Genomic DNA, 27,656 nt, shown 5'->3' with positions numbered 1-27,656 from the left:
ACCAAACCCATGGCATAAGTTATCGTGTATTAGTATTAATATTAGTTTAGAAAAAAAAACAGCTTATCTTGCTTTGGAAACATAACCAAACTTTTGCACACAGAGCAAACAATAATTCGACTTTTTATATTTTTATACTTTTTTTTTTCATATTTTTGTAACTAAATAATAAGCAGGTAAATTATGCTTAAATAAATAAAAATATGACATGTGACTTTGTTTTTTTCACATGCAATTAACTTTTAAGTGTGTTACTCGGTTGTTACTTAAGTAATATAAAATGCTTGTTTTCTATCGACAAGTTAGGTAATTTTACGTCAAATTGCCATTACATGCATTTGTGAATGAGATAATTATTAATTGAACAAAAAATATTGCAAAATATCGAAATTAAACGCAAATACAACCGAAATTAATGTCATAAGTCATTAGTTCTATCTTATATTAAATATTAATATTTACCATCGTGTATTCTATGATTTAATTAGTCTAATGATGATTACCTTGGGTTACATCATCTTAAGCAACCAATTTTTTTCTTTTTAAGCCAAAACCAAAAAAAAAAAGTAAAACAAAAATTCTTACGCCTCATGCATATTAATCGCCTTCCACTTTCCAAGCGACTTTATATCGTAATTTATGATGAGGGCCATAATTCATTAACCCCCAAGCGAAAATCTTATCTTTGTAATTGTTTTAAAAAAGAATGCAATTTTGGTTGCCTATATTGAATATTCAAATAACCTAAGTTTATATTGTTAGCTTTCACAATTGTCAGTAGGCGTGTTTCTCTGCGATATTTATTGAAAAGAAGAAATAATTAAGGAAAGTACGAACGATTTGCTTTCTCGGCCGGCGAGAAATTGCATGCGACCGCGCGTGTGCAAAACGCCTGCTCGTGGAGACAAAACGATACACGAACACACCGGCTACCGGGCTACCGTTTCGTCGATACTCTCCGCCGATAGCCATGACAGATTAGAATTCGCGATTTCACCTTCGCGGAGTTATTATGCGGCGCGGCCGTAATTTTTCGCGCACGAAGCACACACAGCACCGAGTTAAATCATTAAAAATCACACACAAAGACTCTTACTATGTGTATTTGGTTGCCTAGCCAACATAAAATCTCACAAAAGATAGGTTATGTTATGTTATGTTACACTCTGTGTAAGAAAAAACTTTTTTTTGTTTTTTAGAGTTTATTTATTGCACTGTGAGTTTTTAACAAGGGTAATTTTAAGCAATAGTCTATTGGTGAGCGATATCATCGTTTGCGCCGACTGTGGTGCTTCTCCAACGAGCAAAACTCGAACACCGTAATTCTATAATGAAATCCAACCTCGCACCTCCGTCCGGACTTTATCACAATTCGTTGGCGCGCAACAGTCGCAACACTAATTACGCCGCCGAGCGCAAAACTAGAAATAAACGCGAAAACTTCGCGAGGGTGTGAAGTGAGGAGAGATTTAGATAGACGATTTTTAATTAAATTTATTTCGTCTGATTGTGGTACGTGAAACAATTCAAAGAAAATGCGTGTTTTTTTTCTGTACGAAAAGAAGAAAAAACATAAATAATTGAGGCTTGAAAGTGAAGAGTTTTGCGTCGGCGACACAAACGCACGTCGCTTATGAATATTTATGCGGCGGTTAATTAATTAAACGGTCGTTTGTGTGTTTGGAGGAAATTTACGAGTATGTACCAGTAAATAAAATGCGTTTATTCTTCATAATATGCATTTTATTTTCGTTTAAACTCAGATTTTTTACTTTTTTTAAACTTTTTTCGTTTTAAAATGTAATGATATGCAATATACAGTGACAAAACGCCGATTAGCATATCACGAGTGTGTTTTCGGCCCACTGGCCGCCCGCTTGATGTCTTCATCTGCACTTTGCTACTACTCTCGAGAAGATATCTCCGGCTTAGTATGTGTGTACATGTTTATATTATGCATGCAATGCGTGAGGAATGAGAATGAGAATGGGAATGAGAGAGGCGATGCGTCGGTGTGTGAATCCGCCGAATACTTTTCGATTTGTTTCTCATATGTGTGCGTGTGTGTGTGAATGGAGAGGTGAAACGGCTACCGGTCCGGTAGCCCCCGTATCACACGGCAGACGTCTCGTTACGTCCTACATCCTACACGACGCGAACACGACCACTACGCGCGTATCTGCGCCCATCATTCACTCGCGCCGAGGCGCGCAATTTATTGCATCCTCGCGCGGACCGCGGCTATGGATAAGCCGCGTGAAATATATTTGAGCGCGTATTGTCGGAGAGCCAGAGAGTGTGTAAGCGTATGGGTATGGGGACGACTTCTACGGGCGATAAATGTGCGCAGCGTGTGAGAAAAAAATCCAATTCGTTCATTACCTCGACGGTTTTTTAAGAAAAAAAAGGTAGAAAGAATATTGTTTTTTAACTGGTTATGAGGATTGTTCGTATTTGCATAGATACATAGAACTTAACTTTGAGTTTTGTGTTAGTTATTTACGTGAGAAATTAAATTTTATACGCATTTTAAATTTATTTTTGGTAAATCTTTGAGAATTTTCTATTAAAATTCCATTTCTAAGATTTGCATTTTTATCCTGTCTTATAGAGAATTGTCCGTAGAATAGTCTCTGCGATTTGTACCTATGTATCTGCTTTAGTTTACGAGATATTCGCGATTGAAAAAAATCGTCAAAAATTGAAAAATGTCACTTTTTAGCACTTTTAGTCGCGTTTTTCGACCTTTTACTCTTGGAAATATAATTATTTCATAATTCTATCTGATAGAGAATTTTCCAATCTTTCATAATCAGCAATTCGTTGGTTGCTATCGCTTTCAGTTTAAGAGATATTAATTTTTGAAAATCGTCGAAAAAAAGTATCAAGCACCCCCCCTTGGCAATTTTTTCTTAAGAATGAAAATTTCATCTCTTAGATTTCGGTTTTAACTAGCCTATCTTATAGAGAATAGTTCGTAGAATAGTTTCTGAGATTTGTACCTATGTACCTCTTTTAGTTTACGAGATATTCGCGATTGAATAAAATGGACAAAAATTGCAAAATGTCACTTTTTAGCACTTTTAGTCGCGTTTTTCGTCCTTTTACTGTAGGAAATATAATTATTTTATATTTTTATCTGATAGAGAATCTTCCAATCTTTCATAATCAACAATTCGTTGGTAGCTATCTCTTTTAGTTTAAGAGATATGAATTTTTGAAAATCGTCGAAAAAAAGTATCAAGCACCCCCCCTTGGCAATTTTTTCTTAAGAATGAAAATTTCATCTCTTTGATTTCGGTTTTAACTAGCCTATCTTATAGAGAATAGTTCGTAGAAGAGTTTCTGAGATTTGTACCTATGTACCTCTTTTAGTTTACGAGATATTCGCGATTGAAAAAAATCGTCAAAAATTGAAAAATGTCACTTTTTAGCACTTTTAGTCGCGTTTTTCGACCTTTTACTGTAGGAAATATATTTATTTTATATTTTTATCTGATAGAGAATCTTCCAATCTTTCATAATCAACAATTCGTTGGTAGCTATCTCTTTTAGTTTAAGAGATATGAATTTTTGAAAATCGTCGAAAAAAAGTATCAAGCACCCCCCCTTGGCAAATTTTTCTTAAGAATGAAAATTTCATCTCTTTGATTTCGGTTTTAACTAGCCTATCTTATAGAGAATAGTTCGTTGAATAGTTTCTGAGATTTGTACCTATGTACCTCTTTTAGTTTACGAGATATTCGCGATTGAAAAAAATCGTCAAAAATTGAAAAATGTCACTTTTTAGCACTTTTAGTCGCGTTTTTCGACCTTTTACTGTAGGAAATATATTTATTTTATATTTTTATCTGATAGAGAATCTTCCAATCTTTCATAATCAACAATTCGTTGGTAGCTATCTCTTTTAGTTTAAGAGATATGAATTTTGAAAATCGTCGAAAAAAGTATCAAGCACCCCTTGGCAAATTTTTCTTAAGAATGAAAATTTCATCTCTTTGATTTCGGTTTTAACTAGCCTATCTTATAGAGAATAGTTCGTTGAATAGTTTCTGAGATTTGTACCTATGTACCTCTTTTTAGTTTACGAGATATTCGCGATTGAAAAAATCGTCAAAAATTGAAAATGTCACTTTTAGCACTTTTAGTCGCGTTTTTCGACCTTTTACTGTAGGAAATATATTTATTTTATATTTTTATCTGATAGAGAATCTTCCAATCTTTCATAATCAACAATTCGTTGGTAGCTATCTCTTTTAGTTTAAGAGATATGAATTTTTGAAAATCGTCGAAAAAAAGTATCAAGCACCCCCCCTTGGCAAATTTTTCTTAAGAATGAAAATTTCATCTCTTTGATTTCGGTTTTAACTAGCCTATCTTATAGAGAATAGTTCGTTGAATAGTTTCTGAGATTTGTACCTATGTACCTCTTTTAGTTTACGAGATATTCGCAATTGAATAAAATCGTCAAAAATTGAAAAATGTCACTTTTTAGCACTTTTAGTCGCGTTTTTCGACCTTTTAGTGTAGGAAATATAATTATTTTATATTTTTACCTGATAGAGAATCTTCCAATCTTTCATAATCAACAATTCGTTGGTAGCTATCTCTTTCAGTTTAAGAGATATTAATTTTTGAAAATCGTCGAAAAAAAGTATCAAGCACCCCCCCTTGGCAATTTTTTCTTAAGAATGAAAATTTCATCTCTTAGATTTCGGTTTTAACTAGCCTATCTTATAGAGAATAGTTCGTAGAATAGTTTCTGAGATTTGTACCTATGTACCTCTTTTAGTTTACGAGATATTCGCGATTGAATAAAATGGACAAAAATTGCAAAATGTCACTTTTTAGCACTTTTAGTCGCGTTTTTCGTCCTTTTACTGTAGGAAATATAATTATTTTATATTTTTATCTGATAGAGAATCTTCCAATCTTTCATAATCAACAATTCGTTGGTAGCTATCTCTTTTAGTTTAAGAGATATGAATTTTTGAAAATCGTCGAAAAAAAGTATCAAGCACCCCCCCTTGGCAATTTTTTCTTAAGAATGAAAATTTCATCTCTTTGATTTCGGTTTTAACTAGCCTATCTTATAGAGAATAGTTCGTAGAAGAGTTTCTGAGATTTGTACCTATGTACCTCTTTTAGTTTACGAGATATTCGCGATTGAAAAAAATCGTCAAAAATTGAAAAATGTCACTTTTTAGCACTTTTAGTCGCGTTTTTCGACCTTTTACTGTAGGAAATATATTTATTTTATATTTTTATCTGATAGAGAATCTTCCAATCTTTCATAATCAACAATTCGTTGGTAGCTATCTCTTTTAGTTTAAGAGATATGAATTTTTGAAAATCGTCGAAAAAAAGTATCAAGCACCCCCCCTTGGCAAATTTTTCTTAAGAATGAAAATTTCATCTCTTTGATTTCGGTTTTAACTAGCCTATCTTATAGAGAATAGTTCGTTGAATAGTTTCTGAGATTTGTACCTATGTACCTCTTTTTTAGTTTACGAGATATTCGCGATTGAAAAAAATCGTCAAAAATTGAAAAATGTCACTTTTTAGCACTTTTAGTCGCGTTTTTCGACCTTTTACTGTAGGAAATATATTTATTTTATATTTTTATCTGATAGAGAATCTTCCAATCTTTCATAATCAACAATTCGTTGGTAGCTATCTCTTTTAGTTTAAGAGATATGAATTTTGAAAATCGTCGAAAAAAGTATCAAGCACCCCCTTGGCAAATTTTTCTTAAGAATGAAAATTTCATCTCTTTGATTTCGGTTTTAACTAGCCTATCTTATAGAGAATAGTTCGTATGACCTCTTTTATAGTTTCGCTGAATAAAAGATTGAAAAATGTCACTTTTAGCCTTGGTTTACGAGATATTCGCGATTGAATAAAATGGAAAATTTCATCTCAAAAATTAGAGAATAGTTCGTAAAATGTCACTCTTTTAGCACTTTTAGTCGCGTTTTTCGACCTTTTACTGTAGGAAATATAATTATTTTATATTTTTATCTGATAGAGAATCTTCCAATCTTTCATAATCAACAATTCGTTGGTAGCTATCTCTTTTAGTTTAAGAGATATGAATTTTTGAAAATCGTCGAAAAAAAGTATCAAGCACCCCCCCTTGGCAATTTTTTCTTAAGAATGAAAATTTCATCTCTTTGATTTCGGTTTTAACTAGCCTATCTTATAGAGAATAGTTCGTTGAATAGTTTCTGAGATTTGTACCTATGTACCTCTTTTAGTTTACGAGATATTCGCGATTGAAAAAAATCGTCAAAAATTGAAAAATGTCACTTTTTAGCACTTTTAGTCGCGTTTTTCGACCTTTTACTGTAGGAAATATATTTATTTTATATTTTTATCTGATAGAGAATCTTCCAATCTTTCATAATCAACAATTCGTTGGTAGCTATCTCTTTTAGTTTAAGAGATATGAATTTTTGAAAATCGTCGAAAAAAAGTATCAAGCACCCCCCCTTGGCAAATTTTTCTTAAGAATGAAAATTTCATCTCTTTGATTTCGGTTTTAACTAGCCTATCTTATAGAGAATAGTTCGTTGAATAGTTTCTGAGATTTGTACCTATGTATCTCTTTTAGTTTACGAGATATTCGCGATTGAATAAAATCGTCAAAAATTGAAAAATGTCACTTTTTAGCACTTTTAGTCGCGTTTTTCGACCTTTTAGTGTAGGAAATATAATTATTTTATATTTTTACCTGATAGAGAATCTTCCAATCTTTCATAATCAACAATTCGTTGGTTGCTATCTCTTTCAGTTTAAGAGATATTAATTTTTGAAAATCGTCGAAAAAAAGTATCAAGCACCCCCCCTTGGCAATTTTTTCTTAAGAATGAAAATTTCATCTCTTAGATTTCGGTTTTAACTAGCCTATCTTATAGAGAATAGTTCGTAGAATAGTCTCTGAGATTTGTACCTATGTATCTCTTTTAGTTTACGAGATATTCGCGATTGAATAAAATGGACAAAAATTGCAAAATGTCACTTTTTAGCACTTTTAGTCGCGTTTTTCAACCTTTTCCTGAAGAAAATATAATTATTTTATATTTTTATCTGATAGAGAATCTTCCAATCTTTCATAATCAATAATTCGTTTGTAGCTATCTCTTTTAGTTTAAGAGATATGAATTTTTGAAAATCGTCGAAAAAAAGTATCAAGCACCCCCCCTTGGCAATTTTTTCTTAAGAATGAAAATTTCATCTCTTAGATTTCGGTTTTAACTAGCCTATCTTATAGAGAATAGTTCGTAGAATAGTCTCTGCGATTTGTACCTATGTATCTCTTTTAGTTTACGAGATATTCGCGATTGAAAAAAATCGTCAAAAATTGAAAAATGTCACTTTTTAGCACTTTTAGTCGCGTTTTTCGACCTTTTACTGTAGGAAATATAGTTATTTTATATTTTTATCTGATTGAGAATTTTCCAATCTTTCATAATCAACAATTCGTTGGTAGCTATCGCTTTCAGTTTAAGAGATATTAATTTTGGAAAATCGTCGAAAAAAGTATCAAGCACCCCTTGGCAAATTTTTCTTAAGAATGAAAATTTCATCTCTTTGATTTCGGTTTTAACTAGCCTATCTTATAGAGAATAGTTCGTTGAATAGTCTCTGAGATTTGTACCTATGTATCTCTTTTAGTTTACGAGATATTCGCGATTGAAAAAAATCGTCAAAAATTGAAAAATGTCACTTTTTAGCACTTTTAGTCGCGTTTTTCGACCTTTTACTGTAGGAAATATAATTATTTTATATTTTTACCTGATAGAGAATCTTTCAATCTTTCATAATCAACAATTCGTTGGTAGCTATCTCTTTTAGTTTAAGAGATATGAATTTTTGAAAATCGTCGAAAAAAAGTATCAAGCACCCCCCCTTGGCAAATTTTTCTTAAGAATGAAAATTTCATCTCTTAGATTTCGGTTTTAACTAGCCTATCTTATAGAGAATAGTTCGTAGAATAGTCTCTGAGATTTGTACCTATGTATCTCTTTTAGTTTACGAGATATTCGCAATTGAATAAAATCGTCAAAAATTGAAAAATGTCACTTTTTAGCACTTTTAGTCGCGTTTTTCGACCTTTTAGTGTAGGAAATATAATTATTTTATATTTTTACCTGATAGAGAATCTTCCAATCTTTCATAATCAACAATTCGTTGGTAGCTATCTCTTTTAGTTTAAGAGATATGAATTTTTGAAAATCGTCGAAAAAAAGTATCAAGCACCCCCCCTTGGCAAATTTTTCTTAAGAATGAAAATTTCATCTCTTAGATTTCGGTTTTAACTACCCTATCTTATAGAGAATAGTTCGTAGAATAGTCTCTGTGATTTGTAGGTACCTATGTATCTCTTTTAGTTTACGAGATATTCACGATTGAAAAAGAAAATAGCAAAAATTGAAAAATGTCACTTTTTAACACATTTAACTACGTTTTTAGACCTTTTACCTTCCAAATTTTAATTATTTTACTGTTTATCAATTAATTTAACTTCAATTTCCCTCCGCTCAATATTTTTACCCACTAGCACGTTTTTGACACATTGTTTCTATTTCTATTTCTATTTACAGATACCTCCATCACGCGGATCAGCATGCGTGTGCACGGAGAACAAAACAGCAAAGTAGCTGAGCACGCAACGCACCACGATTCAGGGGATCACCTCAACGTTCACGGCGATTCACGTAAACGTAAGTGAGCACTAGACTTCTAGCTAGAGTAGAGTACAACCGAGTATAACAGTAGCAGTTTGGCGTTACGTGCACCATGCACGCTTGTTGTCGGTCTCGTGTGTGCACGCCTGTAGAAGAAGTGCCCCGTTAATGTCGAAAGGATAGGTCAGGGATGCCAAACCCGCGTGTGCGTACCTGACGTGCCGCCGATCGACGAGCTGACAAATCGCTCATTTTATTTCCTTGCACGCGCTAGTCGAACGTCAACATTTGTTATTCAATTAATCCGCAATCGATATTTTCACGTCTGTCATAGTATAGAGTTAGACTATAGACGCATAATCACATCACTATAAAACCTCTATGTTATTTTTTTCAACTTCCAACTATAAAGCGCTAGTTTTTCTAAGATTTTATGCACAAAAAATGGTACTTTACATGCGGACGGCCAAGCCGTGAGTAATATTTATTAACTACGGGCATTATCTACGGGACGGAGCTTGCGCCTGCGCATTTGCTTGTGAAGCACCATAATAAATGCCATGCTACGCTACGTTAGTATTTTGTAGTAGTGTGCGAGCAAATCTCAAAGATTTAAAATAAAAAGTTGAAATACTAAAACTCAACGTGGAACTAGAATGAAAGTAGAAAAAAATATCGTAAGTATCACGTGGCTAAACGTTGTTAAACACTCGATTCCTTAAACTTAATCAATCTCGTGAGTAAAGTCCCTGTTTAGCCACTTGGTACTTAATATACTATTTTAAGTTAATTTTATTTGGTAGCTTAAAAAACAAACGAAAAATATTTATGTAACGCGCTGACGTTTACGATGGTTTTATCAACATTGAGGTAATAATTAGCCGGGTTGTGTTTTAAAGGCCTACGTGTGACATTTACGACTTTAATGCAGGCCGAGATCCGGAGCGTCGTAAAAAATAAAAAGGTGTAGTCAACGGTAGCGCGACGCGTTGTTTTTCTCCTCGTATCGCCTCTAATGCTCAATGAATATCCACTTCCGTTATGTTCTTAATGACCGAAAACCACACACTTGCAATTTGCGTGCGGTGTTCACCCAGTAAAACTTTACTTTGTTTACTTTGCATAAGTAGCTACTTAGTATTTGGTATTTAGTAGGTAAATGACATTTTCGTGTTAAATAATTTCATTTTTTGCATCAGCAAACATCTAGTTAAACACAATAATTAATTAGTTGGTTATATTATCTTATTTTGCATTGTTTATATCAAAATATTCTGAATAACCCAGAAATTTGTTTAATTCAGTTGATTTTTCTTCAAACCTAGCGTAAAATTACATTATTAGTCCTATGTTCGGCATGTATACCGCAAGTCCAACATTGGACTACTACAAAATTTAATATCACGTAGCCTGGATTTAACGAAAAGCTCTGAATAACGTCAAATAGATAAAATTTAAATAAATTGAAAAAAAAAAAACTTGAAAAATTGCATTCTAGGGCCTATGTTCGGCGTGTATACCGCAAGTCCAGCATTGGATTACAAAATTTAATACATTGTAGCCTCGGTTAAACACATAACATTTTTACTATAGTAATTGGGAAAAAAAAAAGAATAAACAGATTTAGTTATTTTTTGTGTATTTAGATGTCGCTAGGATGCACACATTGAAAATAAATTCGCATTCTTATCGCTGTGAACAAACACACTACGCGTTTGTTTTGTTTGGGTCAGTTACCTGCAAGATTTCGGTCGTGTCACGCGGTTTTGTGCAGCAGATAAACGTGTTTACAAACATTGAACATTGAATATTTCTAGTGATATGCCGTGTTCTTTTCTATAACAACACCAATCCACACAAAATCTCAGTTAATATTTTTAATCTAAGGTAAGAAATTTATATTAAAACTAAACAATTATATTTTAATTCCAATCCGCTTAAAGACTTAGACCTCTATATTAGAACCGCGTATGCACCGCATGCACTATAAATGTTTCCCATTAGCATTATTATTCCGCGCACCAGCACAAGCACATATTTGATTTAACAATGTAGCGACGAACATAAGCTTTCGTAATTAGCTTTCATAATTTGCGAATTGCACGAGTACCCACACAGCGCGCGCATTTATTAATTATGCGCTACACAGCGACGAGAATCTAATTAAATTTTCCACGCAGTGGAAATAAATAAATAAATATTAAACACACTCGCGCGCAAGGCGGTTTTCAGGCTTGCATTTCGCATTAATTGCGCTTTTATGCGTTGCGCCAGCACAAACGATTTGCTATGTGGGTCGACCGTCGGGATAGCTTACCAGAGGGAGACTAATTGGTTTTTTAAACTTTATACTCCAAGAAATCATAAGATAAAAATAGTTTTTGAGGTTATGTTACATCGACTGTTAAATAGCGCATAGAGAAAAAAATTGAAGGAAAAGAAAATGAAAGACATTTTCTCATTGGTTTCCGGGGTGCTTTCATCCCCTAGGTCTTTCATTCCGCGTCGTTCATCCCATTTACTCTTGGACGAATTGAAGTTTCCGGCTGCTGCGCAATCGAGCCGCGCGCGCGCCATTACCGCTCTTCTTGTAATCTCTCGCTTAATAGAAATCCGGCAATTCGTTCCCAGTCGTGAACTAGTCCATTAGGATTTTATCCAAGCGCAGCGAATAAAAACCTCCAACATTTTCACCCACTTGCGCATTTTATTGTCAACGGCGGTGCATGAATATTCATTTGATAGTTTTGTACCTAGTTTAGTAACAGAGTGGCGATTGGAAAATATTTTCTCTACACGTCGCGGCGTGAAACGCGAGCGCATAAATTACGCGTCCGAGTCGCGTAATGGCCCCTGGGAGTGAAGTTGTGTATCTTGTTCGCTGTACACATACGACTCACACTCGAGTGGGCGGCGGGACATGTATGGTACTTCTTTGGGTTGATGTAGCAAGCACAACGGTAGCTGAATCGGAGGCAAAGTTTACGGATGCGTGCCTCACATATTGATATATTATTTAATCGGCGTCGACGTCTTTCTTGAACCGAGAGCAGATTTGAATACTGAGTGTCGGCGTAAGCGCCAGTTAATTATATGCGGTGCATGGGATTACCGTCAAGTGTTAATCGGTGCGTAAATCACTGATAAGGAAAAGTACTTTGAATTTTTTAAAGATTTTCTGCATTTTAAGGAGGAAAAATTGTTGTTGGAGTGTAAAAAGTTATAAATAATTAAATATATAATATTAATTAGAATAATTTCTAATTTTGAGAAGAAAAAGAGTTGGAAAATTAAAATTTTAAAAAATTACATTATAAGTTGTATGTTCGGCATGTGTACCGCAAGTCCAACATCGGACTATAAAATATAGTTTAGCAAAGCCTCGATTTAATGAAAAACTCCTTGTAATGATGAAATTTGTACAATTTAGATGGTTTATATTAATTTCCTCCTTATAGGGTTACAGTTTCTCTTTGTAACGACGAAAAATATTTTAATTTCTATCAATTATGACCTAGAATATTATTTCGACGACATGTCATAGATGGTAACATTTGAAATATTGTTGTAATTATGATCCCAACATCCCTACAAATTGCAATGCAAATTTCTATAACTTAAGCACGATTTTTCAGCTAATTTATTGGGGTGCACGTTACGTTACAACAAAATCATTTAAACATAACACAAGTGAATACATCTGAGCAACACGGAATTCATATTTAGATTTCAAGAAATATTTACTGGCATTTTTATAAGAGTTATTCAGTTTTTAACGATTGCAATAAAAGATTAGACAGGTGCCAATCCGAGGTCAATAGAATCACAATATTTAGTTATTTATTTTTCGGATATTTAGATGTCGCTAGGATGCACACATTGAAATTAAATTCGCATTCTTATCGTCGTGAACAAACATGCTGCGCATTTGTTTTGTTTGGGTCAGTTACCTGCAAGATTTCGTCGTGTCACGCGGTCAGTTACCTGCAAGATTTCGTCGTGTCACGCGGTTTTGTGCAGCAGATAAACTTGTTTACAAACACAGAACATTGAATATTTTTAGTGATACGCCGCGTTCTTTCTCCTATTACAACAACAATCCACATCAAATAAAATCTCAGTTAATATTTTTAATTTAAGGTAAGGTAAATTTATATTAAAATAATTTTTTTCTTGATGTACCTTGAGTTATTTCGCTATAATTTATTAGGAAATAATATGTGCATATTTATTAATGCGTCAATTAACCAAAGCACATTCATATTCATGTCTTATGCATTTGTGCATTTTGCATTCAACACACATGCCGTGTACCGGCCGTGTAACACACACGGTAGCCGGAACGTCGCCGCGTTATCTAAATGGCGCTCGAGATAACAACGCGCTGCGTGTTTTAATCATTCCGCATTTATTGTACCAATTATTAGGTATTATATTCAAAAACAAAACCACACCGCTTCATATTTGATTGGTTCAGTACCTATATAATACTTACAAAATAGGTTATGTTAAGCAGTTGACAGTTTCGCGTATATTGGATTGCATAAAATTTATGTTTATGTGTCGGCATAATAGGTGTGCAATTAATTCGCTCGGAAATAAACGGAATATTTAAATTTAAATGAGTGTCGTTAAGCGAAATGAGCAGCTGGCAGATAAGTGATATGTCTTAACCTAACTTAACCACAAAACTACACCCAACTTAACCAAAAAAAAAAGAAAAAATTATATTTTTCTTTGCATATATTTTTTTCGTGTAATAAACAAAAGTATCGCCGAATTAATTGGAAGCATTAATTGGTCTGACCATGCACATACACCTGTGACACCTGTTAATATCGGCGTGTTTGGTTTTGGCGACGACGTCGCGCGCGCGGAAAAAACTAATAAACCCACGAGCGTCGATCGAGGAATTAAAATAAAGCAGCAAAGAAGTGTGTTCATATTTTTATAACGAGCCGACACGCGCGCAAACGACCGGCAAACAACAGCGGCCCACCGGCGCGGCAGCTGATGATGATTAAGAAACGAAAATCTATATTTGGGCTTTTATCGCCACCGCGCGCTAGCAAATTGCGTTTTATTTTTTTTTTCGTTTTCATCCAGTTTTGTTTTTACTTCTTTTACGCGCGTGTAGTTCCTGTAATTTCGGCAAGCGCCGATTCCGGCGCTGATAAAATGCAAGATATAAAATGCGCACACACACCCTTTGGGGTAAGAATAATTTCTTTAATGGGGCGTTGTATCTAAAGACTTAAAAGTCTTTATAACGCCGCGACAGGATGGAGGAATATCGAGTTAAAGGCCATTAACTTTTATAAGCTTACACACCGATGTGATGGACAATTAATAAGATTGTAACCTGCAATTAATACGCGCTCAAAATAAAAATGTTCAAAATATGCGCGCACAGGAACTGTTTTAATGCGCTTGTCTCATCATGTTTTACAATTCGTTTCGGGCTTTTGCGTACTAAATATAGCGTTTCATATCTTTTTTTTTCTCTTGTTGTTAGCAGTTTAAAAGTGTGTAATTGAATAATCGCGCATGTAATATTTTTTTTTATATTAAATCTTTGTGTGTCCTTGAAATATTAAATAATAGATTAAATTAGTTAGTTAAAAGAGTGCAATTGTTGTGATGTTGATGTGATTTTCCGATCGAAATTGTCTACAATCAACAATCATAAACAACAAACGGGTGGATCATTACGCCGCGCACCATTAGTTATGTATATGCATGCGCAGGATCGGCGCCTATCATTAACTATCCTTCAATCAATGCCACCACACAGCCGAAGCGCCATTAGCGCCGAAGAGCGTCCGCGTTCCCCGACCATTATTTCGTCTATATCAAATTCCAGCGAATTCCAGGCATGCGCGAATTATGCTAAAAGCAAATTTGCATTTCCCTCAAAAAATACACACCGAAATATTCCCCGATGTGGTGTGTGTGTGTGTATGTTGGGTTGTATACCTGCGCGCGCGAGTAATACACTCGCAAATATCAGAATTGATTACAGGATGCATTTGGATTTCGGGGCGCCGGGCACACGGCGTGGCAGAACCGATAATTTACGGAATAGTGGAACGCCACAGCCGCAACGCCGCAAAACGTCGACCTTTTTCGTTTTAATGATAATAATACAGTAGTCAGAATGTATAAACGCAGAAAATTTCGGATTTCAAGGGCTTTAAAGTCAGATTTCTGCAAAAAACAACGAAATACAGAATTATCAACTACATAACTACATTTTAGAAGCTATTTGTGTAAGTTGGGTTGCCTAAAATATACAGTAATAAATTTTAGTAAATTTTTCAATTTTTTATCTTAATTATTGCTTGAAAATAAAATAAATAAATTTTAGTGGGAATAAATAGCAATTTTTAGACTAAAAAGAATAAAAAATAAATCGAAAGTATTGATGGTTGCGTTTATTGTGCATTTTATAAGCTACTTATGTAAGTTGGGTTGCCTAAAAGTACTCAAAATGAATTAATATTTATTTTTAGATATTTTACATCATTTTCTTGAATAAATAATAAAATAAAATAGAAAAAATTCAATTTCAAGCTTTTTAAAAAAATACTCCTTTAGAAAACCCATAATAAATAATTATCAACTGCATAACTTAATATTTTACGACGTGTCGTTAACTACAAATTCTCAGATACTAATTCCCGGAATAATAATGTTGTAGAAATTTTAAACACATATTTTATAACCTCGAAAAAATGTTACCAAAGATCATAACTCACGCCCGTGGACTCGATGTTGTAGTCGTCCACCCCCATGATGATTAAACCCACACACACATACACACACCGAAAAATATGTTCCACAACTCTGCGGCAGTTGGTGCCACCCCGAGACCCCGACCCCAAAAGTTTTCAGACTTGCCGGCAGTTTTTCCGAATAATATCCCCGCCGAAGGAAACTCATTTAATAGCGTAATAGCGCATACGTATGTTGATGGCATAAATATATTTTATGACGTTTTAACTTCCACCTCCTAAACAGAGCCCTTAGCGCACCAAAAAAATAAATAAAAATATACACAGAAAAAATCATAACAGCCAAACAACAGCAAGAATGTTATAGATATAGATAACAACTACGCAAGACTTTAATAAAAAAATAAATAAGGCCTGTATTGTAAGTGGTCAGCTATTAGGCGCCTGAAATTATATCTTTTTCCCTGAAATTTGTAATTACGTTGATGATGAAGCTTAATAAGACTAAATGGCTTTCATTACAATGTCGTTGTTCAGCGGTATGTTAGTAATTTCATAAAAAAAAATTTCGTTGCTTTTTTCTGTGGAAATGACGAAAACGCCCGCCATAAACACGTGATAAATGTGATTATTACCGAAAATATTATCGGTTATCTTTGCTTTAGTATTTTAATTCGGGTGGGGCGCGCAAACAAACGCGAATTGAACGCGAAAAGTAAAAGTGAAATGGCCGCCGCACGCAACCGTCTAATTGTCGTTTTAACTTCTTTTCAGCGCGATACACATGCACGATAAACGTTAGCCATTTACCCTTTCTGTGCAAGAAGGGATGTGGATGGGCGTGCGGCTCGTTTAAATCGCATTTTTAAGCAGTTTCATAAAAGTAATTGCGGAATTTGTTTGCATAATTTTAATTGATTGGGTTTTATCAATATAGATGGCGCGCGGTGTTGGTATAGGCTATGTGTGTGTGAGGTTATTTTTTTGCAATGAGGTAGGTATATTAGCGTAATTAATTACAATGTGTCGGTGCGCAGTGTCCTCGATGGCGGCAATCGTAATTAATTATCCTGCGAGGGAGGTTAATCACGATCATCAACGCCGATATGTCATCGTGAGTACCGCCAAGGGTGCTCGCCGCCATTGACACATTTTATGCACTCGGGTCTCCCGAAATATAGTAGGTACTATCTAATTACATTAATTATTAATTTTAATATCGGGGGACATGTGGGTATTAGTCATGTTATGAAATATTTGGTTTGGTACTAATTAAATTATACAAATCGGTATTTGAGGTTAGTTTTGGTACACTTTTGTATATTTGTCTTCAAAAATACTTAAATAATGACTGTTTCCATCAGTTTAATATTTTATTTTATTATTTGATGAAGAATTGTATACTTTGGCAACCCAACTTACATAAATAGCTTATAAAATGTATAATAAACGCAAGCATCATTTTTAAATTTATTTTTTGCTTTTAACTCTCTTTTAAGTCTTGTAGAGAAGTGTAAAGTAAGAAGTGTAGTGAAGAACTGACTTTCCTAAACCCTTGTCACTCACCAGCAACCCTTCAGGTTGATGCGTGGTGACAAGAAATTTGGAAGTAGGAAGAAAGCGATAGATTTGATTGGTAGAAGAAAGTGTGTGACATTGACGAGAGGGAAAGTTGACCATCGGCTAGATACAGCGTGCCAAACCGTCCGACTCGGGGATTAGGTTTTTCAAGGGTAATAAAAGTAATTAGGAATTTTGGGAATTTTATACGAAGAATTATGGCATGCAATATAAATGAAGAAAGTTATAGAGTGCATGCAATATAGATGAAGAAAGTTATAGAGTTTGGAAATATAGAATAAGCGTTGGGTAAAGATCCCCACATGTTATTATCTATTATCAAGTTTGTAAAGTACAATATTTTATTAACAAACTTGGGAAATTAAATCTTAAATCCTCTTATTATGAAATTTTTGTTTTTCTACAAATTAAATTAACTTAGGGGAAGGTAGCATAATTTGGACCAGCGCCTAAGTTGGACCACCACGATATCCGCGGACTGTTGAAGTTTATGCAAAAATTGACTGGCCCCTTGTTTTACTCGTATTTATAAACAATTAATGCAACTATTTGGGTTAAAACTTGCCGCGTGCTTTCGTCGTGACAACAACTTCGTGTATCATTGATTATCAAATCTATTATAACGACGTGCAAGAGCTGTCTAGCCGTTAAAACGTTAGTTTTACCGATTATTATTTTATCATCAGAAAGCTTCTTTATTTATCTATAATTTATAGTATTAATTTTGAGAGGTTATGTTATATTAAGATTGTTGTTGATCATTATATATAAATTCTTCAAGTTGCCCAAGTTGGACCGAAGACAGACACCGGAGTTTTACAGGGAAAACGTAGGGGAAAGTCGCTTAAGTCGTACCGTCACGTAAGTCGTACCTCGGTCTTTTCTCTAACTTGAAGGCACTTTATGCAACTTAAAATGCTGTATTCGGACAGCATGAAATCATACTAGAAGCATATTCTTTAATCAGTTCCCGCCGAATCGGAATTAAGAAGTTATGCGCAAAAATAGTTTTGCTCCTCGTGCTCATCCAATTTCTCCTGGAGCTTGAAAGCATTGGTGGTCAGAAAAACACCACTAAATATGTGTTTCATGTTAAATATTGGGTATACATCTATCCATGTATTGTGTTCTACATGGATTTTGTTAAATATTCCTTCTGATATATTGTTTAAGGTTGTTTTAAGCGGGAAGCACATGTTTGCTAACTCGTACCCCTGTGCGTTTTTTAAGTCGTACCTATAGAACATATGGGACTCAAGGTTTCAGCTGCGCCACGAGGCGGCGCTACGGTTGCGCGCCGAAGATACTTTACTAGCGTGAAGAGAATAGAGAAGATAGTATGATTCAGTGCCTCAAATGCAAAATTTGGATGCATGACAAATGTGTTGGGGTGTCCAAACGAGTAAAAAATACCTTGCAAATAAATACATTATTATTAAACTAATATATATTCTCATTTTGATATTACTTTGGCATAGGTACGACTTAGGGTATCGATGGTACGACTTAGGGTACCGGTTTGTTAAGTCGTACCGTTTACACATTTTTGTTAAATTGATGTTTTACAAAAATATAAACATTTCTGATTAATTTTTCTCATACTAATTAAAGCTATATTAACTAAAGCAGGTGAATATGTCAAAAAACTGACATTATGTTGCAAAACTTTCAATTTAGGGCCAATTGTATTTTAGGGGTACGACTTGGCCAACCTTCCCCTATATCATATTTTCGACCTCCTAGAAAAGCTTGTGGACGAGCACAAATCTTCGAAATGATCCACTGTATGAAATGCCGCACTTTGGTTTATACAAAATGTGCTTGTGTTACTGCTAAAACTAAAATTTACTATTGTGTCAATTGCCGTTAAAAAAACATGGTCCGAAACCGGTTTCTTAATTTGGACCAAAAACACAATTTTTTTAAATTGAAATTTGAGGGGTATAAATATAATTTTTACTTAAACCAAAAATATCATTTTGTTGGTAAGCCTTGTGAGTTACTTTTCCGCTACTTAATTTTTATTGACAGTTTATATGTGGCTCTATAAATCAAAAAATATAAAAATGGTCCAAATATGGCTACTTTCCCCTATATTAATTAACAATATAAACCGATACATCGCTCATTTTTTATTCCAACTTACGCAAAAACAAGTGAAAGATAACAAATTCGATTAGCGCCGTAAGGGACGTCGCTCGAAGATAAATTATTTATACTTTACACTCGCATTAACCAAACGTTACTAATCGCACCCGACGCGTCTGCGAGGGAAAGAAAAAGCCAAAGCCAAAACAAAAAAAAAAACTCAAACAAATTACATATTGATTCAAGGCAATAAATTGTGCAATTCCAACGCTGATGTGAAACGATCAAAACATTACAAAAACCCACCTAATAATAATCATTCTAAACGAAACGCTTACATAAAATATTACACAGAGAAAAAAATTCTTCCCAACTATACCAACCAACTCAGAGTGTGAGTGTTTAATGGTGATTAGAGCGTCGAGGTTTTTATAATTGCGCCATAGATACTCGTCGTACTTACGAAAACACTATAGCCTACATGATGATAGTTTCAAGTATGTTGGGACTGATATTATGTACGTGCGTACTTGATGCGTACTCAAAAGTCAAGCGATAGCTGCGTTTAGTAGAGAAAAATTAAAGCGTATAAAGCGGTATTAATCATTCGGTATATGGATATGACTTGCTAATGTCGGAGCGCGGATGATTCGATTATAATATGCGTGAATTAACCAAGCGCCGCTTTGGAATAATTTCAAACTAGAAAATTGAGGAGAAATTATTTCATGTGAAACATTTTTATTTCGGTGTTTGGTGTAAGTAAGCGTTAAATTTTCGGTGTAAAATTAGCAAATAGACAAATTGTTGAATGTGGAATTTAATTCTAACGCAAGATAAGTTAATGTGTAAATGTGTAAAGTAGGTATAATTGTGCGCGCATTAATTATATCGCCACAATAAGTTTTAATGCGCTTTAATACGCTCGTAGCGCGGTAATTAATACTTTGTAAGCTATCGATTTATTGATTTAATCAATTAATCAAACTCGTGAATGGCTATGCGCATAGTTTGCGATTACAAATTACGGAATTATACTTGTAAAGTGTTTTATAAAGTCGTTAAATTAATTTTATAGGTATTTTAATGTAATATTGGTTGCATATGGAAAATTTGTTGAGTTTTTGTGTTATTTTGGTTGCATATTTTTAATATTTTTAAATAAAATTAATTTTATAGTCATATTGGTTGCCTATGAGTGATTGACTTAGTTTATTTGTAAGTTTGGTTGCATAATTTGCATTTTTTCACAGTATTTTACTAGGAAAATTAATTTTTTTACAATTTTTATGAAATATTGTTAGTCTATTAGTAATTTATTGAATTTGTTGTAATTTTGGTTGCATACATTGGTATCTTCATACTTTTAACCTAATCTATCACATTTCAAAGTAATTAAATTAGTGTTAAATTATTTTTCTGTAAAATCGGTTGCCTATTACTGACTTTGTGAGCTATTCATGTAATTTTGGTTGCATAAACAGAAAATCTTCACACTGCTACCTGATATTTCAAAAAACTAGAATTACGAATTACGCACGGCCGCAATGTGTGTGAATGCAATGATAAATATTTATGACCGATGATTACCGACGCGTCGAAGATCGCGCAACGCGATAAAGGCAGTCAAAATGTGTTCATCAGCACACCGACAGCAATGGAGCCTACGAGTATTTCGATGATAGTGATTAAGAATTTGCACGGCGCGCATCCGAATCACTCTTAATCCCCGCACATTTCGAATTCATATCGATGCAAATGAAGCAAAATTTGCAAATAATGCATAATTACACGATGTTATAACCTCGTACCTATGTGAAGTGTGTGTAATTAATTAAATCCGCTTACCTTTTGCCATTCCGTCGGCGCCGCTTGGTGGCATAAACCGTCCCGAGCTGATTCATCGCCGTGGTCGTCGTGGTGGCGGCGGCGTGCGGCTGGTGATGATGATGGTGGAGGTGCTGCGCGTTGCTATGCTGTGTGCTGGTGGTGCTGGTCGCCGCCGGCGGTCCGGGCGGCTCACCTCCAAACGTCCCGGGCGGCGGCAGCGATCCTGGTGCACATTGGCCACGCACTGCACCGATGAATTCCGTGTTGGCGCACTCGCAAACTAACACGCACGCAAATATCAAACTTCAACACGCTGATTACGCCAAACTCGCAAACTTTTTATTAGTATTATCCATATAAGATTTGGTTGGTTTTTAAATATGTTTTCAATCGTCTTCTTGTAAGCGACGGTGATGTCGGAGTGTTGGGTACGTTGAGGTGGTGGTTAGTGGTAATCCGACGCACGCGAAACGCGCGGTGAACAGCGAGCGAAGGGTCCTTCTCCACGTTGCCAGCGCGAGGATACTACTGATGCATGCGCACGGCTCGTACCCATCAGGACCCCTTCCTCGGCGGATTTTACCGCATTGGGATTGGTGCAGGTGGGCGTTTTACGTCAGAGCTGAACCATTGAGGACTTTTGTGGAAGCTTTGCTATCTTTCTTTGCCTCCTACTTTATCCCCACTCTTTTTCAATGATACAATGTATTAAACTAGGCTTTTATATACTACCTTAACCCTGGAATACACTTTGGAGACGATATTATAACCTAAAAATTTTAAAATGTATGTTTCGTTGTCTAATAATGAAAAATAGTCAATTTTTAGGAGTAAAAAATAAAAATTAAATAGGAAGTATTGTTGGTTGCAGTTTTATGCGTTTTATTAGCTATTTGAGTGAGTTGGGTTGCCTAAAGATAAAAAATATTGATTTTATTTTGTTTTTAGATGTTTTTGACTATTTTTCTTGATTACATAATAAAATATAATATTTATTAAGGTTTCAACAATATTTTGGTGCAATTAAAATTATATTTTTTGAGTAAAAAGTAAAAAATTAATTGAAACTATTGATGGTTGCGTGTATTATGCATTTTCTCAGCTATTGATGTAAGTTGGGTTGCCTAAAAGTGTGCAAAATTAATTATTGCTCATTTTTCTATGTTTCAATCAATATTTTTGATTAAATAATAAAATAAAATATTTCTTAAAATGCAACTAAGTTTCAATGCAATTAAAATTATATTTTTAGAGTAAAAAGTATAAAATACCAGAAAAATATTGATTCTTCTGTTTATAATGTATTTTCTAAGCTACTGATGAAAGTTTGGTTGCCTAAAAGTGCACCACATAAATTTCACTTTAATATTTTTACTTATCCATTAGCTAGATTAATATTTGTCGTGATTATTATTCCGATTATTACAAAAACAATTCTCACTACTTAAATACGAATGCTGAAGGGTGAAAAACGTTTTTTTTTTCCTTTCTATGTTTTGTTTTTTAATATAATGCGCATAAAATATATGAAGAATAGGGAGTGCTGTGGTATGGTGGAAATGTGGAATAATGAAAACGTGTAATGGAAACCCACGCTGTGAGTTTGTTATCAGCGCATGCATTATGACTGACTTTGGGACACTATCACTCGCTGTCGATCGGATCGAAGTGCATGTGCGCTGCATTCGCGCGCGTTGTTCGCTTGCGTTTTCGTGGTGAGGTGCTGCTGGTTTCGTACATGGAACGTTAATTATAAATAAAAACGTTTGTTACTCGCCGTTATTGCGCGCTTTTTTACGTTTGGTAATTATTATATTTTCCGAACTGATAATAGATAATGGCGCAACTAAATTTCAGTGCGGTTAAAATGTTATTTTCGGAGTTACATGGAAAAAATGTTTAGAAAATGTATAGATGGTTGCATTTTATTAGCTATTTATGTGTGTTGGGTTGCCTGAAAGTATTCAAGATTAATTTTTGTGAATTTCTGATTGTTTTATTATTATTTTTGGTCAAATTATAAAATAAAATATTTAAGATGGTTTAAATGTTATTTTTGGAGTAAAAACTTACAAAAAAATTAAAAAAAAGTAGGTAGGATTGCCTGTATTCAGCATTTGATTGGCTATTAATGGAAGTTGGGTTGCCTAAAACGTAACAATATCAATTTTATTAATTTTTTTCTCATTTTTCTCTATTGCTCTTGATTAAATAATAAAATAAACTATTAATCAAATTTTAACCAAGGTAAAATGACAATTTTGAACTAAAATGTACGAAAAATATTAAAAGTATGAATGGTTGTCTATATTATGCATTTTCTGTGCTATTAATGTATGTTTGGTTGCCTAAAAGTATACAATTTATTTCCAACTTATTTCTTTTTTATAACTCCATTATTCTTTCTAGAATAATAAAATATAATATTTAATAGCATAATATTATACTTCCATACAATTTTCTTTTGTTTCTCTAATAGAAACATGAAATAATGAAGCCATTTGTATCAAATCCGGTACAATGCTAAACGCTAAAATATGCATTGACTGTTTCTGTTCGTCTCTCGTTTTGTTTTCCCCTCTTCAGACATATGCATCGCGCATTTCTTTCGCCGCTGTTGCGCTGAAATATTCGCCAAAGTCGGTTGAGTACGACCGATACACGCGCTATTAATTTTTACGATGTTTAACATACAATTTGATCACTATAATTAAGAGTCATATTTTTACACTGTATCGCTAGCTGCATCTTGCACTTTTCGTATTTAAAGTGTAGGTATACGAATGCACTACTAACTTATATTATTTTAAATATAGTTTATATAAAATAAAACACTTTGTATAAGAATTAGTGCAAATTTTACATTCGAGTAGAATATTTTCTCCAAGCCGACTTATTATTATGACTTAATTAAACTCGTAAAAAATAATTAACTTTTATTCTCGATGCAAATATGTATCGCAGAGGCACTAAACTAATAAGAACATCATTTTATACAAGTTTAACGTCATTATTATCAAAAATATGTCGTAAAATGTAAAAAATTAAAATATTGCAAGAAAAGTTTAATTTTTAGTAATTTAAAGTTTGGAATTTATGAGTAAGTTGGTTTGTATTTATTTTAGTATAAATTTATATTTGTGGTGTTTTGCCATGTGCGACGGTGTGGCTGAGGATGTGACGTTTGACGTGTTTAGAGCACATCGCACATTTCGCATTGCACATGCGACTGGCGAGTGAAACACTTTTCGCCATTATGTGTGCCAATGTCACGAGACACGACGATGCTCAATTTATTTCTTCATTTCGAATGCATTCAACGTATACTTAGACTCCTAAGTACGAGTAAATACCTTTCTGCTCATTAATTCAAAATTAGTCTATTGTTATTGCTAACAGATATGGAATCATACTTGATTGCTAGAGTTTTATATCAGAAAGCATACAATTATTTTTGATTTCGATTTTTTCATAGTTTTTCATCATTTTTTTTGATTAAATATAAAATTAAAAATTTCAGTTGAGTTAAAATGCTATTTTTAGAATAAAATGATTGAAAACAAGCATAAACATTGATGGTTGTGTGTATTATGCATTTTATCAGCTATTGATGTAAGGTGGGTTGCATAAAAGTACAATTTGTGCTACTGCTACTCAATTCATGTGTGCATCAAATAAAAATAAGCAAAAATTGATTAAGCTCTATTCAGCAATGTGTTAAGTGTTTATTTATGACAATACCCTTGATTACTCATTCAAAAACAGCAAAATTTACAATTTTTACCTAGAATAAAACATTTTACATCAAATTTTCAAGAATTTTACTCATAATTCAATATTTCAATTCTCTTCCAAAGAAAAACTCATTTAGGGTAGACTGGGTACGGTTGTACCATTTTTTAGATTTTTGCCTGTAGGCTTAATAGGATTTTACTTAGCCCAATGGTACTTGTCATAGTTTAATGCCTAATCATCTGGCTACGTTTTGCCCATATTTTTAATCCCTCAAGGTTACAAGTACCTTCATAAATCTAAATTTTGTTGTGGGTGAGAAATGGTACAACCGACCTCAGACCTCAGGACGGTTGTACCAGGGGGTGGGGTCGATTGTACCATACAGAAATAAAACTTATTTATGACAATAAACGTATTTATTACAATAAAGAAAACACTTTTAAAATTATACTTAAATGTCCTGCTATGTGTGCAACAATAAAATTAGTTGGAATCACAATTATTGCATACGTAGCTGGGTTCTCCGTCAGTGCATTGCTCATGAGCCCAGTTCTTACACTCAATATACACTCATAGGCATTGATATAAGCGCTATCATCATGTTGGCCTTTTCCTGTTTTGTGAATACGTACTCGTGGCATCTAATATAAAGCAAACGTTTTACGTTTAGAAAGAAAAAGAAATTTTACTTTAAAATAATACAAGGCATGGGGTCGTTTATACCGGTACAACTGTCCCCATATTATTTGGTACAACCGTCCCCATGTGGACATTTTCCAAATTATATTTAATAATAAAAAAAAAATAATAGAGATACAAGAATTTGATTAACATACCTTTATTCTTCAAAAACCATTTATTTTCAATAAACACACATGAATAATATAACACGCAAGACAAGATTTAAAAACTAAAAACAATTCATCATCAAATATTTACTTTTGATCTCAAAAAATCAAAAACACGTCCTACACGCGTGTAACTGGCTTTGTGTGACTCAACTTACAACTTACATACTTCAACTTGTATGCGGCTACTATCACTCCTTGAACGCATAGGGCTGTGCTCAACTATTCACGAGATATTTGCTTTGGTACTACCGCCCCCCTGGTACTACCGTACCCAGTCTACCCTACTGATTAGATAACTTCAAAACCCCACTATAACAATATTTTATTCACTATAATTTTATCTATAAACCATTTTTTTTACAAAACCAACAATATTCATATACCAATATTACGTAGATAGCTATTATAGATGTAGCTATATTTATTATAGCAATAAAATTGTGGGCCGGTTCGAAATTCGGCTTGACGACGAAACGCTCGCGTCCCTCGCGGCGTCTCAAGCCACCTCCACCGGAATCTCGCCCACCAAAGCGCCTTGTGGGCGTATTCGGCTCATACAGTGTTAACCGTGTTAACGACTCTCGCCTGGTTTCGATTGGCGGCTGGGGCCCACCTTTCGCGTCCACATCACCGGCGCATGTATCTGATCGACAAACAAACAACAAATACAAACAACATTCAAACACAAACACACACTATAGGTTACTATATCTGATTCTAAACGCCGAATACTTTGGTGTTTATATTGATTGATTGTTTTGACTTTAAACTCACAACACAGAAGCAAAAATAACAAAATAAAATATTTGCAAGTAGAGAAATATTTATAGATTAGACTAAATCTGTTTAATTTATAAAATGTTATCGCAAAATGACTCGTAAAAACTAAAATATTATTTGTATGAGTTTGCAATTTGCGTCTTAAGCGACGGTTAATAGCCTTCGCGTTTTGCTTAACTTTGCGGTCACAAAATATGCTCATTTTTTTTGTAACTGTAACCTAAAACACTAAAAGTTAGTTTTTAAACGGCCGGACTTTTATTGTGCGCGATTTTATCGCGCGGGTGCAACTAGCGTGACCGATATGCATTCTTGATAACGTAGAAATATTTTTTACTGCACAAAATTCAACATAAAACTCAAAAAAATAAAAAAATAAAATATTATTTTACTTATTACATTTTAGTTAAAAAATACTTAATTTCTTGCCTTGATACTAATGAAAATAAATTTAATGATGCCCACACTCTTTGTGAAGTAGTAAATTCTAAAAGTGTCAATGTTGATTTATGTGCAGCGGACGATGCGAGAGATAATTCACACCATCACACCGCCCTGTCATTCATTCCCATACTGACACACTTAATTCCGGCGCGCTTGCGCCTTGACAAGCCGATTACTAACCGCCACTCGCGACTCTTCTGCACTCTTCAATGTCACGATGTCAGCGAATAACACGCGTAACATCAATTTGTGAAGATGTGAATAAGAGCGTCTCAAAGAGGCGCCTCGCAAGTGTTCACACGTTAATTGCCTAAAATTGGTGTAGGATTGAGCGCGGACACTACGTCCAGACATCAAAGGAATTACACTGTGTTACATTGCCGGTTACATAACCAATTTAATCCTGAGCGGTTTCCAAGAAATGTTTAACGTTAACAATTTTATTCTGTGTCGGATATTTTCCCATTATGTTGTGGATTACAATAGACCATTATGCATTATGAATATTATCTAATTTCACTATTCACTTGCACATGTTGATAGATAAGTAGGTATAGAATATGAAGAAAGGTTGAAAGAGAAAATTTACCTACTTCCGTTGTAGCTGTGGATACATAACCTCAATTATAATATGTCATCGAAATTTTTATTTTTTTTATTTTTGAGTTTTTTGTGTTTCTTGGAAGTTGGTATGAGAATATGCAAGCAGATATCTGTAATAATTCGAGGTAATGTCGGTCGTAAGTCAGGCCGTCCTTCGAGGATGCAGATGAGGAGGCCGAGACAAGTTATGTCCTTGTTTTCACACTCGGTGTGCGGCGGCAGTGTGCCGCGTCGAACGGTGGGAACAAACCAAACAACTTAAGCGACTTTACCAACTTAAGGCACATTAAAACACATAAATGTACTTCTGCACATCTACA

The 27,656-nt window shown here is 34.2% G+C and overlaps 1 protein-coding gene and 2 long non-coding RNA genes across 3 annotated transcripts in view; 1 reads left to right on the top strand and 2 right to left on the bottom strand.

Moving 5' to 3' along the window:
* Positions 1-21,438, bottom strand: part of ss (aryl hydrocarbon receptor spineless) — a 47,362-nt gene extending 25,924 nt beyond the window's left edge. Inside the window, exon 1 of the mRNA XM_065313272.1 lies at positions 20,942-21,438. Within this exon, the coding sequence (XP_065169344.1) occupies positions 20,942-20,997 (56 nt within the window). The 5' untranslated portion in view covers positions 20,998-21,438. The remainder of the gene's footprint in view (positions 1-20,941) is intronic.
* LOC135800138 (uncharacterized) overlaps positions 1-27,656 on the top strand; it is a 61,308-nt gene that overhangs the window by 20,659 nt on the left and 12,993 nt on the right. Inside the window, exon 2 of the long non-coding RNA XR_010550112.1 lies at positions 8,607-8,726. This is a non-coding gene — a long non-coding RNA (uncharacterized lncRNA). The remainder of the gene's footprint in view (positions 1-8,606; positions 8,727-27,656) is intronic.
* Positions 25,053-25,982, bottom strand: LOC135800645 (uncharacterized). The gene is made up of 2 exons (XR_010550205.1): positions 25,495-25,982; positions 25,053-25,299 (listed from the first exon to the last, which is right to left on the bottom strand). It is a non-coding gene; the product is annotated as an uncharacterized lncRNA (long non-coding RNA).

This window comes from Atheta coriaria, unplaced genomic scaffold (assembly GCF_025399875.1).
Source record: "Atheta coriaria isolate IRGN ID8LTWV9N9 unplaced genomic scaffold, Caltech_Dcor_3.1 hic_scaffold_10_pilon, whole genome shotgun sequence".
In the NCBI taxonomy this organism is placed as follows: Eukaryota; Metazoa; Arthropoda; class Insecta; order Coleoptera; family Staphylinidae; genus Dalotia; species Dalotia coriaria.
The sequence above is the reverse complement of the archived record's forward strand: the minus strand, read 5'-3'. Positions and strand labels throughout refer to the sequence as shown.